The 17,425-nt window shown below is 43.5% G+C and overlaps 1 protein-coding gene across 20 annotated transcripts; it reads left to right on the plus strand.

Annotated features, from left to right (window-relative positions):
• Positions 1–4,390: 4,390 nt before the first annotated feature.
• YPEL5 (yippee like 5) lies at positions 4,391–16,633 on the plus strand. Of its 20 annotated transcripts, none has more exons than XM_088161056.1 (7): positions 4,391–4,452; positions 7,573–7,706; positions 7,805–7,869; positions 8,042–8,197; positions 8,932–9,035; positions 12,759–12,931; positions 14,466–16,633. In XM_088161056.1, the coding sequence occupies exons 6-7, from the start codon at positions 12,791–12,793 to the stop codon at positions 14,688–14,690; spliced, it is 366 nt and encodes a 121-aa protein (XP_088017182.1). In that variant the 5' UTR covers positions 4,391–4,452; positions 7,573–7,706; positions 7,805–7,869; positions 8,042–8,197; positions 8,932–9,035; positions 12,759–12,790; the 3' UTR covers positions 14,691–16,633. The 20 variants fall into 20 exon arrangements, with proteins under 20 accessions (XP_088017182.1, XP_088017188.1, XP_088017184.1 ...); XM_088161062.1 differs by having other exon boundaries at positions 7,810–7,869; XM_088161057.1 differs by lacking the exon at positions 4,391–4,452 and adding an exon at positions 4,730–4,842.
• The last annotated feature ends 792 nt before the right edge of the window (positions 16,634–17,425 follow it).

Here is a 17,425-nt window from a genome sequence, read left to right on the forward strand (position 1 = left end):
CTTCACTGTGGAGGACCCAAAAGAGAAGGCTTAGCAATGAAAAGCCCTGCAAGATCCTTGCCCCACTGTGATATGTTTGTATCGCCATCCATCCTACTTAGCAACCAGGCTTTCTTTGCGAGGGCATGGCAGTGCCTGGCTCCAGGGGCTCTGTGTCCGTCTGCCACCTCCCTGAACTGCTGTGTGCACAGCCATGACTCCTCCTTTCTGCAGGACACCGTTCTGCATTCCCTGGCACCAGGCCTGCTTACTGGCTCCATTCCTGATGTCTTTATAATGGCACGGAAATTCAAAGTCCCTCTTTGGACATTAAGCACTTTCTCTGATATGGCTCCTGGGTGTTTTGGGGTTTTGCACTTTAACATCTTTTAAAATCCAGCCAACAGCTACTAGGTATGGTGACAGGTTAATGAGACCAGCTCTGTCATTATGGAGAGGGTGTGGAGGGACTCCTTCATCACTGACCTTCATCTTTTGATATTGAGATTAACTGTACAAATAATTTCCCCTGGCAAAAAAATACAACCATTTGAAAAAGTATTTGTAAGTAGCACTTGCGACTGTGTCAGCTTTCAGGTGAGCCAAAAGCAGTGTCTGCTTGTGATATAAAATGAAAGACAATGCCTTTTTTGTGTGTGCCAGTAGGCTTACCTTATGAGAATGAAGCTGCAGGCTGTACCATCTCCTCTGAAAAACATAGGCTATCAGTAGCCACTGCCAAATAACAAAAGCAGCTCGTGGGATGTACCCAGCCTTTGATGCGAGGCAAAGCTGAGAAGGCACAGAGGGGGCAGTGAGGAGTCACGCTATCTCCCAGAGAGATCCCAGCCTGTAAACCTGGCTCTGTATTTCAGCTGCCTCCTCTCTGCTGCCAGAAATCCTGGGCATGGAAGGAACAGCAATGGAAAATCCCACTGCATCATTGTTCTACCTCAGGCATGCCTGGTTTGGTAGGCTTAACTTTGACACACAGGAATCCACAAGTGTACCAAAAAATTATTAGTGGTTCTGGAGACGGAGCAGGAACAAAAACCACTGAGCTGTGAGTTTTTAAAGGGAGAAGATGTACACAAGCAGCCCCCAAGCCCTGACACTCATTCAGTGGGATGTACCCAGGTCCTGCTGAGTTCCACTGAAGTTTTGTCACAGGTTTCAATTAGATTAATATGTTGGTGGTTAAGTTTCACTACACAGTTCTGTCTGAGATTGTGATTAATTCCTCAGTTACCCAATTCTCACTGAAATGCTTCCTATAGAGTTGCTCATAGCACTGAAAAATGGCTTTAGATGGGGCAAATATTAAAGGTGGATCTCACTAAGGCTGTTGGGTGTGGGCATCTCCCTTTTCTCTGGTTCATTAAGTTCCAGACCTAACACAGCCTTTTTTGCTCCTCCAGAGTAATTTGAGCTATTGTGATATGAATTAGGTGTGGAAAAGGGCCAGGGTCTTCCCAAAACCTGGCATAAGAAGTAAAGGAACAAACTGCTGACTGCACTCCATTTCCCTATGTCAGAGGAGAATTAACTAATGTTTTCAGGCTGCTTTGAAAATTAAAAGTGCCATGTGGCACAATACTGCTGATCCTGTTTTTCACTCTGTAGCTGACACGTAGCATGTCCCCTACAAGCTAATTGGAAATTGCTTTTGGTATTTTTAGTGTTTTTCAGCAGAGCTGCTACAGCCTGCTGCTTTGTTCTATTAAACGTGCCCTACCTCACCCTCCCCTACCCCCCCTTCCTCTAAGCTCTTCTGCAAGGGAAATAAAAACATCAGTCCCTGGCACCATCTGTCAAGCACAGGCTAATCCATTCTCTGCTTGTCTCATGGTCAATTTGGTTTCTCTCTGATTGGTACAGCTACCCTTCTTATTGCTGAGAATTTAATTCTATTCGTAGGTTTGGGCTTTGCTTTGTTTTCATGGTAATATTATTGTGATGATTGCAATATTCGGACATACAACCCCTCCATATGCCCAGACTGGAGAAGGGTACTTAAGCAAACCTGCAACCTCCCAACAAGGCAGGGAGCATCGCTCTGCCCCTTGTACAGAGGGAAAATGAGGCAGGAAGAACCAGCTTGCCCCGGGATGTGTGGGTGCCTCAGCAGAGCTGAGCTCACAGACTAAAGCACCAATGTTTTGACTCTCTTTCTGCTCTGTTTTGTCTTTGTTTATGGTGATCTCCATCGGAGCCGTGCAGAGATGAGTAAGGCATGAACTTTCATATAGCTCCTGTGACGAGACGGAGCAGATCCACGAGAGACATAGCTCGTGGTTGCCCAGTAAGGATCAGCAGCAGATTAGGTCAGCCTGTTAACAAAGGGGGCATGTTAGACCAGTTGTTTCCTCCATTTGCTGGTGGCAAATGGGGCCCCAGACAGGGTTTTATGGCTTCCTTCTAATATTCTCTGTACTTCTGCTGTTCCTGTGCCATTAACCAAGTGGTAATTGCTGTCTGATGGATTGCTCTAACACCTTTCACTCCCTTTCCATGATCTAAAGAGGGGCTGATGAGAGGCCAGTGAGAAATGTCAGTGCTCATCTCTGCTCAGGATCAGGCCAGAGCTGAAGAGATCTGATTTTCTGCAGGTCTGTCCAAAGCAAACAGTAGCCCTTAGTACATTGAGGTTGACCTGTCACTATCTACCCTCACACAGGCTGTTGTGTTCTCGTCTACCTCATCATTTCTTTTGATAAAAGAATCCTTGCAAAAGACACAGGCTGAAGAACAGCTGGGTATGTAAGCATGTCCTGTGTGCTGTACATCCACAGAGATGCCCCTTTGTCTCTATGTGAAATGATGCGAAAATCCTGCTGACTCATTCCTTCTTGCCATTACTGCAGCACCTCTGGTGATACCACATGGATAGACTCAGAAATGAAAACACTTTCTCTAGAACAGAAATCCTCAAAATGGCATGGCTTCCCCCATAGAAGGAAAACAACGTCTTTTTGCATCTCTTTTTCCTAACCAACAAATCCTCAAAAAGATTTTTTTCCATTGTATTTTGTCCAAGACCACTATTTGCCAAGGAAGCAGTCTGTGAGCACTTAAAACTGGTAGAGAACTGATAGCTTTTGCAAACAATGGCCAAGGGCCACACTTTGCCTCATTCTCCTCTAATCCTTCATCTCCACAGTGGGCAGTGTTTAAGATATCCCACAAAGATTTCAATGTGAAAATGGCCTGCAAGCCTGTAAGCAGCATGAGTCACAGCTCCACTGAGGTGGGGATGTTGCCAAAAGTCATCTCTGTGCGTTTCTACACCTCCAGCCCTCACAGGGCCCCATAGTGTGGTGAAGCTCACAGCCAGGGTAGGCCAAATCCCTGGGAATGCAGATGCCTGGAGACAGGATTGCCCTTCCTCCCAGCCAGGCCTATGGCAATATGCTCTAGGGGTGCAGGGAGGTGTTGGGTGGCTCTGGAATTCAGCTCCCCTGAGAGTGGGAATTTCTGCCAGGCTGTGAGGGAGGCAAGGGGGTCTGGGAGGCTGTAGAGGGGGAGTGGAGGGCACCAGGCTCAGGGCAGGAAATGGAAATGGAACTTGGCAGGTGAGGAAGGGCTGAGCACTGCCATAAAGCTCCAGCTTTGGCTCTGACACTGGCTCCAGGCCTGGCTCCATCTCCAGCTCTGGACCTGACTCCAGCCCCTCAACACCTGCAGCACTGAGCACTGCCCTGACAGCCGTCCTCAGCACTGGTACTGTGCTCCGTCCTGAGCCTCTCTCTTCAGAAAGGACATTGAGGTGCTGGAGTGTGCCCAGCAAAGGGCAACGAGGCTCATGAAGGGTCTAGAAAACACATGTTGTGAGCAATGGCTGAGGAAGCTGGGGTTGTTCAGCCCGGAGGAGAGCCCACTGCTCTCCAGTTACCTAAGAGGATGCTGTAGGGAGGTGGGACTGGTCTTCTCTGGTGTGTCTGCAGTGAGAAAAACGAGAAAATGGCCTTAAACTGAGACACTGGAGATTCAGATTAGACAGAAAAAATTGCCAACGTTAGGATGGTGAGGCATTGGAATAGGTCATCCAGGGAGGTCACCGTCCCTGAAGGTGCCCGAGAGGCTTCTGGACATGGTGCTGGGTGGTGCGGTGTAGTGATTTAGAGGCTACAGCGGTAGTGCTGAGTGGGCGATCAGACTAGATTATCTTAAAGGTCTCTTCCAGCCTTGATGATTCTGTGATTCTGTAAATCTATAACCGTAATTCTGCGATTCCATAATTCTGTGACTGCGTGACCCGCCGTGACCCGCCGGGCGCGGCCGTGAGGCGACCCGGGGCGGGGCGGAGCCTCGGCGGCGGCGAGGGGGCGGGGCCGGGCCTCGCCGCGCTGATTGACAGGCGGGGCGGGGCCACGGCGGGGCGGAGCTGCGCGGCCGATCCGGAGCGCCGGGGCTGTGGAGGGCGGGGGAGACACCGGGTACGGAGCTGCCGCCACCGCCGCTCCCCGGCGCCAGGTAACCGGGCGGGGGCTGCGTCCGTCTCGCCCTACCCGGGGAGGCCGGGGCGGCTGGGGAGGGAGGTGGCTACCGCCGCTCCGCGCCGCGGCGCTGTGTCTGTCGGGCCGCGGCGGAGCCCCGGGCGAGCCGCTCCGGTCCGGTCCGGCGGCGGGCGCGGAGAGGGGCAGCGGCCGGCCCTGCCTGACCTGGTGCGTTACCCGGCGCCGCCACAAAGCACCGGCCTTCCCCCGCCGCGTCCCCTTCTCCGTCACCGTCTCCCAGCGCCGCCCAGCCTTCTCGGCGGGGGCCGGTACCGAGCGTCCCCTCCCTCGCCGCCGACACAACTTCCTCCCCCGGACCCGCACTGGGCAACTTTTCCGGCCGGTTCTTGTGCGGAGCCCCGGGCGGGTGAGCGCGGGGCCGTGCCCAGGCCCGGTGCGGGAGCGGGGGCGGCTCGGAGATGGGGGGCGGCGATGGGCCCTGGGCACGGCCCCTCGGCGCGGCGGAGGCGGTGGCGGTGCCTCCCCGTCAGCTGTTTCCTGCTGTTTGTTGTCAGGGCTCCTGCGCTCCCGGCAGCGCCCGGCGGGGGGGACGGGACGAGCCGGCCCCGGTTGGCTGCGCGCGCCCCCGTGACGGCGCGCGGGCCGGGCCGAGCCGGGCCGGGCACCGCCCCCGCGCGCGCGCGGCTTTGTGTGTGCGCGGCACCGCGATCGGCACCGACACCGGCACCGGCACCGACACCCCCCGCAGCGCCACCCCGGGCCCGGCCGCGGGGCTTGCGCAGGGGTTGAACCGCCCTGCCCTGGCGCACGGGGGGTGGCGGCTCCGCCTGACGCATCGCCCCTCTCCCCGCCAAGGTGCCGCTTGCTGAGCGCGGCCGGCGCGGCAGCGCCCTGTCCCCGCCGGACCGGTGCCTCCAGCGCGGAGCTGTCACGGATCCAGCCGCGCTGCTTGTTTGCTTTGTGGAGGTGCTCGCGGCTCGCTCAGCAGCGAGGCACGCTCGCCTGCTGGCGCTTTGGTTGGGGTTTTCCCCGTGGAGGTATGGGTTCCCAGGGCGCTGAAATACTCTGCCGGCCCTTTTCTGCTCTGGGAAAGGTTCTAAGTCAAAGCAAAAATTAATGTGAGGACTGTTGTCTGTCTGCTTCGTTTGTTACTTTGTGCACAACCCTCATCTGTACTGTGCAAGCAAGATGTAGATTCGATTAATCCAGCGTGTTTATTTAAGGATAAAGGCCGTATTTTGGACTGGTATTGCCGTAGAATTTAATAAATTATTCGTCTGTGGCTTCTTCAGACAATAAACACGGGTTTAGGGTTAGACTGAGGCATTAACAAAGTAAGTGCACAGGGGTTTATGAGAGAGAAACAGGGCAGGACTCTTTCGAAAGTGGTATCACAGAACAGCTCTTGGTGTCAGCAACTAATGGCTCTAGATTAACCATTAGCTTAGCTAATGTTTATGACTGATGGCTGAAAGGGAGGGAACTTGCTCCCCGGTTGTAAACATTCCCTCACGTGACTGTATGTAACTGCTATATAGATAATCCTATATATATTTTTGTATGGACCCTCATTGTGGATTGGTGAATTCAAGTCGCGTGTGTGACAAACAAAATTGTCGGTTTTTGAGTGCTGCTCTCTTCTTCTAACACAGTCTTGAAAAATACTATTTGGAGGCTTCTGTCATCTGCTGCTTTCACTTCCGTACTTAGGGCAATACTTAGAGATGCAGAGCTTATTGTTTGTATATAGATTTTAATAATGACGAGTGAGTTTCAAGTGTGGTTGCCAAGTGTGTGAGGACAAATGAAACTGCACCTCAAAGCCCAGCAGAGAAGATGACAAGAACAGGCTGGATTTGTTACTTGTCACACACTGAGAGCTGTACACGTATTTATATATCCATATTTAACATGGTAATCATCACAAGCTTGAAGGAATGTTGTCCAAGTCAGGTCATTCGTTCATTTTGTTTACTAGCATTTGACCTGTGTTGAAATCTTGGGTTGTTCAGCTCCCACTGAAATATGTAATTCCCTTAAGCAAGATTTAACTTAAAAATTGCTTGCTAAATGTGTAGATGAAATGCCTGTACACTATGGATGTTTGTTAGCAAGGTGGTCTCTAATTTTGGAGCCTTTACCTATGTTTAGGACCTTTCTAGTTAATATAAAAATCTGTTGGTTATGTGCACTTAGTGTATAAGCACCCTTTTTGCCAGCTGGATGTCATTCGTTTGGATGATGGTTGTCTTTACACCATTTCTTAAAAGGCTATTAATTTGATTTCATTTTTAATTACTCATGAAATCAGGGATGTCTTGGATGAAGTTTTGTATCACTTCAGCACTAAAAATAATGAAAACAGAAAATGTGTAGTTTAGCTTTCAGAAGGTTACAGAATGGATTCATAGACAAAAGTTGTCTCAACTGCTTAAGTAGTATAAGAATATATTTATTACGAAACAAGGAAATACAGCTTTCTTAGAAACAGTGGAGTAATTAGGAACGGGAAAGGAGGAAAATGCAGGGAAAAAGAAGCAGGGTGACAGGTCTCGTTGCTGGTTTTGGACTGTAGTGGTGGGAAAGAAAATTAATCTGAGTCTGAAACCATTTGTAAACTAATACTTTTATATGTTATCTATCAAGAGTATTGTGAGGGCTTAAGTTACTCTGTGGGAGATGCCGAGATAGGGGGCTGTGTGAGAAACAAGCACCCATCTGTGTGACTCTGGTCTCTGTCGACTTGAAACAAAGTACCCTGGAATAGTGTTTGAGTGCACCAGTGTGATGTAAACAAATTTAAATGCCAGTATCTCCGTGCTCGCCTGACCTAGGAAAAAATCCAGTTTGCAATAGGATATGATACTACTGCAACCTGCAATACAAAATTACACTGCTGCAACTTGCACAAGGATGTTTTCATCCTGCAAGGCAGCCTCTTGTTGGTGGGTGCTGTCCCCTGCATCTGGGCACAGCCTCCATTGCTTTGCCAAAACCTCTTCTGTCATTGGACTACATTAAGTTCCTTTCACAGTTTGCTGCAGTAGGTAGATGGTTCTGAAGAGCACAGTATGCTGTTCCAGTTCGGTTTCTTTCCTCACTTAGCTACATGTGGTGGTTTCAATTCTGCATGTAGGCAGAGGCCAGGCCCTATTTGCTTGGACAGTTGCAGAAGTTGGTGGCAGACATTGAATCTCCGACCTCCTAAGAGACTGACCACGCGTGTATTTTCAGACGCACCCTCACCTGTGAGCAGGGAAACCTGGGAAGGTGAGGAGCAAGTTTTATTTTTTCCTTTTTGATTCTTTAACGTGTAGTCTTGTGCAGCTGTGCTAAGAATTCTCTTTCCTTTTTTGTCCATCTCTGAGACGAGAAGAGGAAGCTGAAGCTCAGTTCCTGAGATGCTATGATGAAGTTTCGGCCTGCTTCCAGGGTAAGTACATCTTGAGAGTGTTTCAGTGTGCTTAGGGGTATGCATAGCCCTTCATCAAAGGGTAGAGAATGCTTACTTGCTCACAAAGGAAAATGTTTTTAGTTGGTAAAATAGTGGAAGAGAGACGGTCACAGTTTTTTGTCCTTTAACTAGCAGCTGTTCTCTGTTGTAGATATGAATGCAGTAGATGGTGCTGAAGCAACACTGAGGCTCCTCCTGTGAAATTTCCACAGTCCAGTGTGTATAGAGAAAGTGCTTGCTGGCTCTCCCAAGTGTTGATGGTCCTGTGTCTTCAAGGGATGCATTCCAGGACAAGAAAACACTGACTGTTAGTTTTAAAGATGTTAATAAATAATTCTTTGTGTTACCTTTTCATTCTTTATTGATGGTGAAGGTGGGCATTTGAGGTAGTACAAATACCAGCCAAGTGGTGCTTCAGGGTGTGTGCTCAGACAGTGGTCAAATTTAAGCTGTTGAATGTTAGCCCTTTGATATGGTTGTTGCTCAGTGTTGCTGAAATCAACACTGAAAGTGTTTGGGGAGTCTGGATGCTACTGCTCTGGGAATACACATAGCACTCAGCCACAGTGCTTGTGTTTCCTGTCCATGTGCTCACTGGGAGAAGCATGCAGGGAGGAGGTATGATTGAGAAGTGGTATCTAGGTTTATGCTGGAATAATGTACTGTCAAAATCATGCACTGTCAGCAAGCCTGACTGCTAGGTAATATGAGCTATCATTGATTGCTTTCCTAAAGGTCCTCTCAGGAAGGTGGTCTGGGTGCTGAATAATGGCAGTGTCATTATCTTTCAGTTCATGAAAGTGCCTCTCTCTTGGAGCTGGGGGGATTTGACAAGCAATAGATCTTTATATCCCATTAAGGAAACTAAATAAGTTTGCCTTTCTTACATTGCAGCCATTCATTTAATATAATGACTTGTGTTCAGTAATTCGCATGAGGGCAGGAGCAATAGAACTTCATCACTGATACATACCCAGTAAAGAAAGCTTTGCTGACTTTAAAAGTGAAATCATGGGCCAAAAAAATCTGTTCTTTCCTCAGCATTTGGCTTTGTGAATAACTGAGATCCCTGTCTGCTCTTTCTGAAAATTCTGCTGGTAGCATGATGGAATCGGTGGGATACAGTAGTGTCACTTTCTGGAGCTGTAAGTAGCATTAGGGAACCTGACTGGTTCTCTGGATCAGTGGAAATTATTTTCTGTGTTTTTAAGTGTAAATAGTGAATGAATGGCCAAGTGCACTTACTGTATTTTCCTCCCTCTATTTGGAGGATCTTAAGCTTTAGAAATGCTTTCATGTTTCACAATTCTTTGGCTTCTCCTCATTTAAGAGAGTCCTCCCACTGCCTATCAAAGCTGCCTATAAGTGGCTTTTTCAGATAATTTATGCATGTGTGAACATAAATAGACGCCTGCACCTTTTTGATTGGTAGTGAAACTATAGGGAAAAAAAATCTGCACCATTAACGGGGTGACTTTGTACACACCGCTTCTGTTTGTAAGGGGCAGGAGCCTGAGAGCAATGGAAAATTGCTTTTCCCTTGTTCGGTTGTGCCTCTGGGTTTTTCCTGTGTGCAGTAAGTATACCCTACAGGATTCAGGGTCCTTACATAAGGAGAGAGGAGCCTTTATCCACAGCAAGTACTTTCTGATTTGGTCTTATAAGTGAACGTTATGTTTTTAGCTTGGGGGAAGAACAAGGAAAGGGGGAAGCATGAAATGATTCCAAGTTGAAATTTGTTTCTCTATTTTACAGGAGAGGAAAAAGCAAAATTTCCATGTTAGGTTTTTTAGAAAATTCATGATAATGTGTGGCATTTTAAGTCTGTATTACTAGCAGTCATTTTGTAATTTTTTTCCTTACTTTTTACTACTGCAAGCAGTAACATAAAGATTAATGTAAGGTGACTAGTTTTATAATGCCTCAGCTGGGCCCTTACAAAGTCATTGAATTCAATAATCAAAACTGAGGTTGGAGGTAGCTGTAGCCTGCTATGTATTTTAACTGAAGTCTACCAGGTAGTAGTTAAGTGTTGAGGTTACTTTGAAAATGTTAGACACTCTAGTAACCTTACAGTATTTTAGTAGTTTCTCAAGAAAACAGACACAAAATCTGCATTGTTTTGACTGTTACAGTGCTGATTGTAGAATTTAATTTTCTAAATTCTTAAATGTGTACTATTTCAAGAATATACATTTCCTTATGCATTGTATTCTGAAGGAAATGTTTTCTGGTACCAGTTGATTTGTTAAATTCTGCTGTGACTTAGGTTACTTTCAGCTCTTTAAGGTGACATAAATAAGTAGGATTTTAGGCTTTGTATTACTAGGCAAATTTTTCAGCCTTACGTCTTTGAATATATTTATTTATGCATTTATCTTCATGTTTGAGATCTTTGGGACTCAAGGCTTCAGTCCATGCCATAATGTCATATCCAGAAGTAATACATTTATATGTTGCTGTGACTTCTAACTTGCTTGTTTGAATTGCACTTGTGCTCCCTTCTGAAGTTTTTAATTTCCATTTTTAGTGTCTCTAGGCTACTGCTTTTCTGAGGGCAGTGACATGAATTATGATTTTAGGCAGGTGATGCACTTGCATTTGAAGTGTTTAGGTGCATTTTCCAAAATGTCATGCTGTGCAGGGTCAGTGTGTGTAAAGGATCTGTTCTGGACACCAAGCTCTGTGTTTGTGTTGCTCCTGGTGAGATAGGGATGGGTTTGGATTTATGCTGTGTTACCTTCTTCAGAAATACTGACAGGATGGGCATTGTGTTTACTCTGAAAGAAATACCCCTTTGGGTTCTGATTCCACATTTACTGTAACTTACCATCATTTAATTGTTTTGAATCTACAATACAATCAGCACAAATGTAACATCCAAAATTAGGAAGGATGGCACATGGACCTAGGCCAAGTGCCTTATGGGCATATCTGTTAAAATTGCCTTAATTGCTTGTATTTGTGGTTTCTTCTGGCTGGAGACTTTTACTGATACTTATTTATTCACACTTATTGTCTGATTTTCCTTCATTCTGTCACTATTCACATTTTTTTTTTTTTTTTTTTGCTTTTTTGGGAAAGATAAAGGCATATTAGAAAGGTATAAAGCTTAGAGAAATCTAAATGAAAATGCTTTCTGTATTTTGAATGGAGTCACACCTCTAACATTCAGACCTGCTTTATTTAACCTTTGAAGAAGTGAAATGGGTATTATATCACCTTTAAAAGGAAGAGTCATTATGTTGTTTTCAATTTTTATGTATCCTTCAGATGGGATACAGAAGATTAATAGTGATTTGAAAAATCTGAAGGTAAGGAGCCTGAGCTAAAATCACTCTGTTCGATACTAGGAACCCTTTTTGTTGCCTCACATTTTAAGAAAACAAAGTGTGAAATAAAGCAATTGGGAAAAAATCATTATGTCAGTGACTTCTGATTTTTAGATGTAAAAATGGTATGTTAAGCTCTGTGGGTGAAGGTGCAAGTTTTAGTCCATTTGCTTTGTGCATGTCAAGAGTAGACTTTAAAAAACTGATCCTCTAAAACTTGAAATAAGTTTAAATTAGGTATTTGTGCTTCTTAATGGCGTTTGACTTAGAATATTCAATTAGATGAGCACAAAATTTGATTGACTTCTCTATGAACAGCACAGTCTCCTATTCTGAAAAGTAAAACCCACACAATTCTAATATTGCAGTGTGTCAGATTTACTTTGCTTTTGTCATGCAGAGCAATGCAGAGACAATACATTTTTCTGATTGCACATCTTAAGCATAAATGGAGGTACATTTAACTTGTTTAACTATAGAAGTTTAGTTGTTAACTTCTGCAGTTGAAAGGGAAATAACATCATAATTCAATTCCTTTGTCATGTTATATCATCCTTCGTGATTTAAGTTTTCAGCTGTATGTTCTGTGCCTACTCACTAGTTAACTTTGAGTAATTTATGTTAGTTGGTGTGAAGCTGGTGAGACACTTTAATTTTCCTAAGCAGTGAAGAGGCTGATTTATCAGGCACTCAGGTCATGTGCTATAAAGGTTTTAAGCTCTGGGTATTTTTCTAATTGGAGTTGCTGAGCTATTTTAGTGATGAGGCTTTGGAAATATCTTGGATAAATGACACAGTATTTTGTATTTGGATTAGACAACTTAAAACATTCGTATATAAAACTGTCTGGTGTAAAGACTGGGTGGATTGTTTATTATGTGAAATAGCATCCAAACCTTTCCTGTGTTGGTGTGTATATGAAACAAAGAAGTGCCAAGTCAAATACAGCAGCCAGGGTGCTATACCAACATTCTGGGTGGTGGGGTTGTGTGATCGTGTGTCATAAATTGTGCAAAGCTATGGGGAAGTGACATTATAAATATGTATTTTAAAAAGTGGGGGTGACCTGGGAAAATTAAGCTATAATTGTCTTGGTGATTCAGTGTAATTCTCAGTGCTTCATTTCTTAGTGCTGACTAAGATGAGTGAGTTATTGGGAATGTACTGAAATAGAATTTCAGTATTGTGTTAAAGGAAGTGGAAGCTCCTGAGTTTAAGAACTGTAGGGGCCAGTAGGGGCTCTGCAAAAGCCTGAATTTTATTTTTAAGGTTTTGGTTTGTGTTTTTCTCATTTAATGTAATTCTCAGTTTGTATTTAAGTTGTCTTATTGGTAAAATGGTCACTTCGGGAAAGAACTTGTCTTGAGAGGGTGAAGGCAGACTGTAAGTTCAGTAATTCACCAGCAGAGGAATGACTTTGAGCCATCATTAGCTGAATTGGTTTGAAGAATATTCTGCCATACATATGGGATGTTTGGGGGTTTCAATTTTTTTGCTATAATGCTTTTTTTACATGATGTTTCTTTTTGCTTTCAGGTCTTGAGTATAAACTTACCTAAGTTGTAAAAATGGGAAGAATTTTTTTGGATCATATTGGTGGCACTCGCCTGTTCTCCTGTGCAAACTGCGACACAATCCTGACCAACCGCTCTGAGCTCATCTCCACTCGCTTTACAGGGGCCACAGGAAGGGCCTTTCTTTTTAACAAGGTTGGTAAGAACCTGGAGGAACTGCTATTTACTTCTGAAAAATGAGTTTGTGGGATATGAATACCTCATGAGATGGAAAAAGCTTCTTGGCTAAAGTGTTGCATAATTACTATTTTAACTTTTATTTTTGTTTTGTTCTACTATCTTTGAAGTCAAATTTGGCATTTACTGTTGATGGGAAACTTATTTAAATTAGTTTTGTCTGCAATACTGAAAGACTATAAAGAAGACTGTATATAGAGGCATCAGGCCAAAATTTACGGAGTTTTAACTTCAGAGACTTCTGTAATATGAATCTCAAGTTCACTCTGAGAGTATCTGGTGTCTGTCAAAGGGATTCCAAAGGTGTTTTTACTTTCATGCAGTTAAAAAGTCTAGATAATATTTTGTTTTAATTCCTGAAATGCATTTAAGTTAACAGTAGTCTGGCAACTTACGTTGCCACAATCAATCTTTTTTACAAGCAATAATACTCTGATTTAGTTGAATAGTTTTTAATTGATCAGATTAAATAGATTGAAATACCAATGTCATAATTTTTGAGTGAATTGCAGGATTATTTATTAACCTTGTATATAAACTGGTCCATTAGATTAATTGAAACAGTTATAATTGTCCCTTGCTTTCTCACAAAGTTACTGGTCATATAATGCTTGGTGTATTTTAATTGTTTTTATTTCTTATAAGCCATTTGGCCATGGGCAGAGTTGGTAGAGGCTTCAGTAGTATCTTAACTATGTTTTGCTCTGGGATTTCTGGTATTCTGAATCTTATCAGTAGTGAGAGATTTCCTCCTCGTCCAATAAACTCTGGATCCTGGAGTTCAGATTATTTTAATGTTAAATAGTGGGATTTAATTACTTCAGTTTGAGTTGTTGCATTTCTGCAGTCAGAAGCTGTACAATGGAGCAGTCAGGTGCAAAGCTCAGGAAGCACTGCAGTCCTGTCTTTTAGAATCTGCATATCAGCAGTTTGGGTACAGTTCTCACATCAACTCTTCAAAGAATTAAACATCTTGTTTTTGTGGTAGTGCTGCAAAAGAGATTAAAAGTATATTTTAAACTGCTGATATAGCACACAAAAAGGTGCATATTTCATATCTACATTCTCAGTCACTGACCCTGGCTTTTTCTTAGGTAATTATTTCAAAAGCACCACAAGATTTTTAAAGAAGTGCCTCTTTTAATATTTTGTTTCTGAGTTCTGGGACTTGGTGAGCAAGAAGTTGCTCAGCTGCTAGAAGTGGGTTGCAGACATTACAACTGGATTAATACAAATTCACAAGCTGTTCACTGGGAGTTTCTCACCCAGAATTGAACACAATCCATGTGTCTCAGGTAGAATGTGAGGGTTTTACAGTGTGAAGCACATCTTTAAGGTGTTACCTTCTCATGAAGGAGATTTTTTTGCACTGCAGTTTTCAGTTCGTGTGCAGTGCCTCAAGCTCTTTCCTTCTAATGTGCTGAAAGTCATTTACCAGGTTTCCTTAGGCACACTAATCCTTTGTTCCCTGTGCACCGTGTGTTTGTCCCAGGTGGTAAATCTGCAGTACAGTGAAGTTCAGGACCGGGTCATGCTCACTGGCCGCCACATGGTCCGGGACGTGAGCTGCAAGAACTGCAACAGCAAACTGGGCTGGATCTATGAGTTTGCCACTGAAGACAGCCAGCGCTACAAGGAAGGCCGCGTTATCCTGGAAAGAGCCTTGGTTCGGGAGAGCGAAGGCTTCGAGGAGCATGTTCCATCCGACAATTCCTGAAGAGGCTCCGCTCTCTTCTCAGGTTCTCTTCAATTGAAACTCAAATATAATAAAATCAACAAAAAAATCTGCTTACATACACTGTCACCTTAGCATCAGAGTCGGATTCATGGACTACAAAGTGGGAAAGATTGTGAGAATATTTCAGATGGAACCTTCCTTTCTTTATTCCTTTTATATTTTACTTTCCCTCCAGCAGCTGTTTGTAGAAAGAATGTTGTGCAGATGCTGTAACTTTTTCTCTCTTTCATATACATCTGTTAGATTTGAGATTGCATCTTCAGGTACAGTGGGCTAAAAGGAAAATATTTGCAGGATTTGTCTTTTGTTGGAGAGAAATTCAATGAAGTTTTTTTTTTTAGTTTGCACAAACTGATGTCAGCATCAAGTTATTTTAGAACTAAAGATTTTTTTAAAAGTATGTTCCAACTTTTGGCTTAAGTTTTTAGTTAGGTTTTTGGTTTTTTGGGCTTTTTAAACCCAGCCTTTTCATCTGGTTTGCTAGCTGAAGTGAAGAGATCCGAATTTGTGCTGAGTGCTAAAGGTTCAGTGTTGGTACAGCTTGGGCTGGCCCATGTGCCATATTCTTGTTGAGGTTGATTGGTAGCACAGAGCCCATTATTTCTTGTCATTTTTGACCCAAAGATGTCACCATTCCTTGTTTATTCATGAAGTCCCATTCACCGTGTAAACTGGTGTTGATTGGAAACTATCCTTGAAATAGGGCAAAACTGCTTGGCTTTTTTAAACTTTAACAGATGTAACTTATGAGCATAGTAATAATATAAAGTAATAGCTGTCTGTTTAGTCTTGCATTGCTTACAAATCCAGCTGTGTTTGTAATGATAGGGATCCACTGAGAAACTACAGTTTCAGTAGTCATTTTTTTTCATTTCTCTACTAATCTCATTAAGTTAGACAGGGAATTGCAAATCTTAATTCTTCTTCAAGTAGCTTTCTTTAAACCCAGAACTTCCTATGTTAAACACAGCTGCTGTGTAAAAGGAGAAGATTGCCAGCATGTTTGTTCATGCATAGAGTTATGCAATCTGCGTCTCTTGAAAAAATTAACTTAAACAGCTTGTTTTCAAATGCTGCTTCTGGTGTTGAAACCTTTGTCTTTCAACTTTGTTGAACTTTTTCATTGTAATGTTACATTTTTATTTTTCTGGGCAGCAGTACATGTCAGCCTAGTAGTAACTAGTGACTTGGATTCCTGCTTTGTTCTTGTAGAGGTCAGCTCTGTTTAAAACAGTGATCTTGCTTGCCTTTTTTAGCTAAAATGCTCTTTGTTAACTTAACTCAAGGGTGCCCAAACACTTTCATTGTGTCTTAAGCCATAAGTTAGGATCTCAAGGGCTGAAATTTATTTGAATGTGAGATATGTATGATTTCTTACCTAAAATATGAGTTGGTTGTGGTTTTTTTTCTTATTGGATAAATTGTGGTCAATGTGAAATAAGTTACCCACAGATGCAGGAAAGGGGGGGAACCCCATCCAGCCAAGCAGATCTGGCTTCTGACCTTTCAGAATAACTTTTCTTCTCTAGCCACAGCTCCATATCCGAAACTAAGATGTGGAGGGTGACTATACAGAGTATTTTTCTTCATTTTATTTGGTTGCCAAGTGGCAAGTTGGACACCCCTGACTTGAATCTACTGCCTCTTTCATGTAAAGGTAGCTTTGTTCTAGAAATGTCACATAGAAAGAAAACAGAGTAGATCACATACCAGAGCTGTGCTTGAATCAAGCTGCTTAAACAATAGTGTACTTGTGCCTCAAATGAATCAGTTTTTGCACTGAGTACAGTAGTACCCCATTATCTTGTACTTCTGTCCTTCACAGACCCTAGCCTGGAAGCGCCATTAGCATGGTTCTCTGCAGTACTTTTCTTGTACTTCTGACATTACAGTACAATAAAGTATGTTTTGTCCTGAACTGATCTTTGCTGTCCTTTTGGAGTCATTGTCGTAGAGTCTGTCAGCCAAATCGTGTAACCCATCTTTCATTCCTTGTGTTAAGTTTCTGCAGCACAGTGACAGGCTGTTGATGAGCATCCCTCTCTGTATAGGTGGCAAAAGAGTTCTGTTGATTTTGGAAGGTGCCAAGTAGACCATCATGCATACTACTTGGACACTTGAAAGCCTTCAATTAAGCCTGCTGTTAAAGAGAAAACAAGAAATGTCTCATTTAATTGAATGCTGGGTGCCAGATGTCTTTCCGTGACTTTGAAAAGACAGCAAGCTAAGCAAAAATCCACTTTCTGCAAGAAACTTGAGATTTTGGCTTTTGAAATGGTTTAAGAATTAATGAATTGGGTATTATATTTATGGACTTCTGTGACTTTTTCCTTTGTGTTCAAATGTTACCTGCTAGCAGCTGTTCAACTTCTAAAGCTGTAGCTGAAGAACTGAGATGAGAGGATCATTGGGTTGGTATGATGGAGACCGGGGCTCTTATTCTGACTTACATTAAGACCATTTTGGAAGCATGTTGGTTGAGATGCTAAAAACTACTTTTCACAAAGCCTTTGATTTCAAAAACATGTGAGTTCTTAAAAATCCCGTGAGAATTAAGCAAGTCCTCTGCAGCTTTTAAACAGTAGACTTTGGCTTGCTGTTTTAGCTTGCATGCTGGTCCCTCCTGTATCACTTTTGATGTCTCTGAGAGAGTTTAGCCTCCTATATTTTGGCTGCTCCTCCTTGAGACACTTGGTAACACAGATAACAAGGCC

This window comes from Sturnus vulgaris, chromosome 3 (assembly GCF_052056855.1).
Source record: "Sturnus vulgaris isolate bStuVul1 chromosome 3, bStuVul1.hap1, whole genome shotgun sequence".
Taxonomy (NCBI): Eukaryota; Metazoa; Chordata; class Aves; order Passeriformes; family Sturnidae; genus Sturnus; species Sturnus vulgaris.

Bases quoted from the DNA above. Each gene is read 5' to 3' on its own strand.
- YPEL5 (XM_088161056.1), top strand. From the start codon at position 12,791: ATGGGAAGAATTTTTTTGGATCATATTGGTGGCACTCGCCTGTTCTCC. The intron at 12,932-14,465 runs GTTGGTAAGAAC...TGTTTGTCCCAG, and splicing joins GGGCCTTTCTTTTTAACAAG to GTGGTAAATCTGCAGTACAG.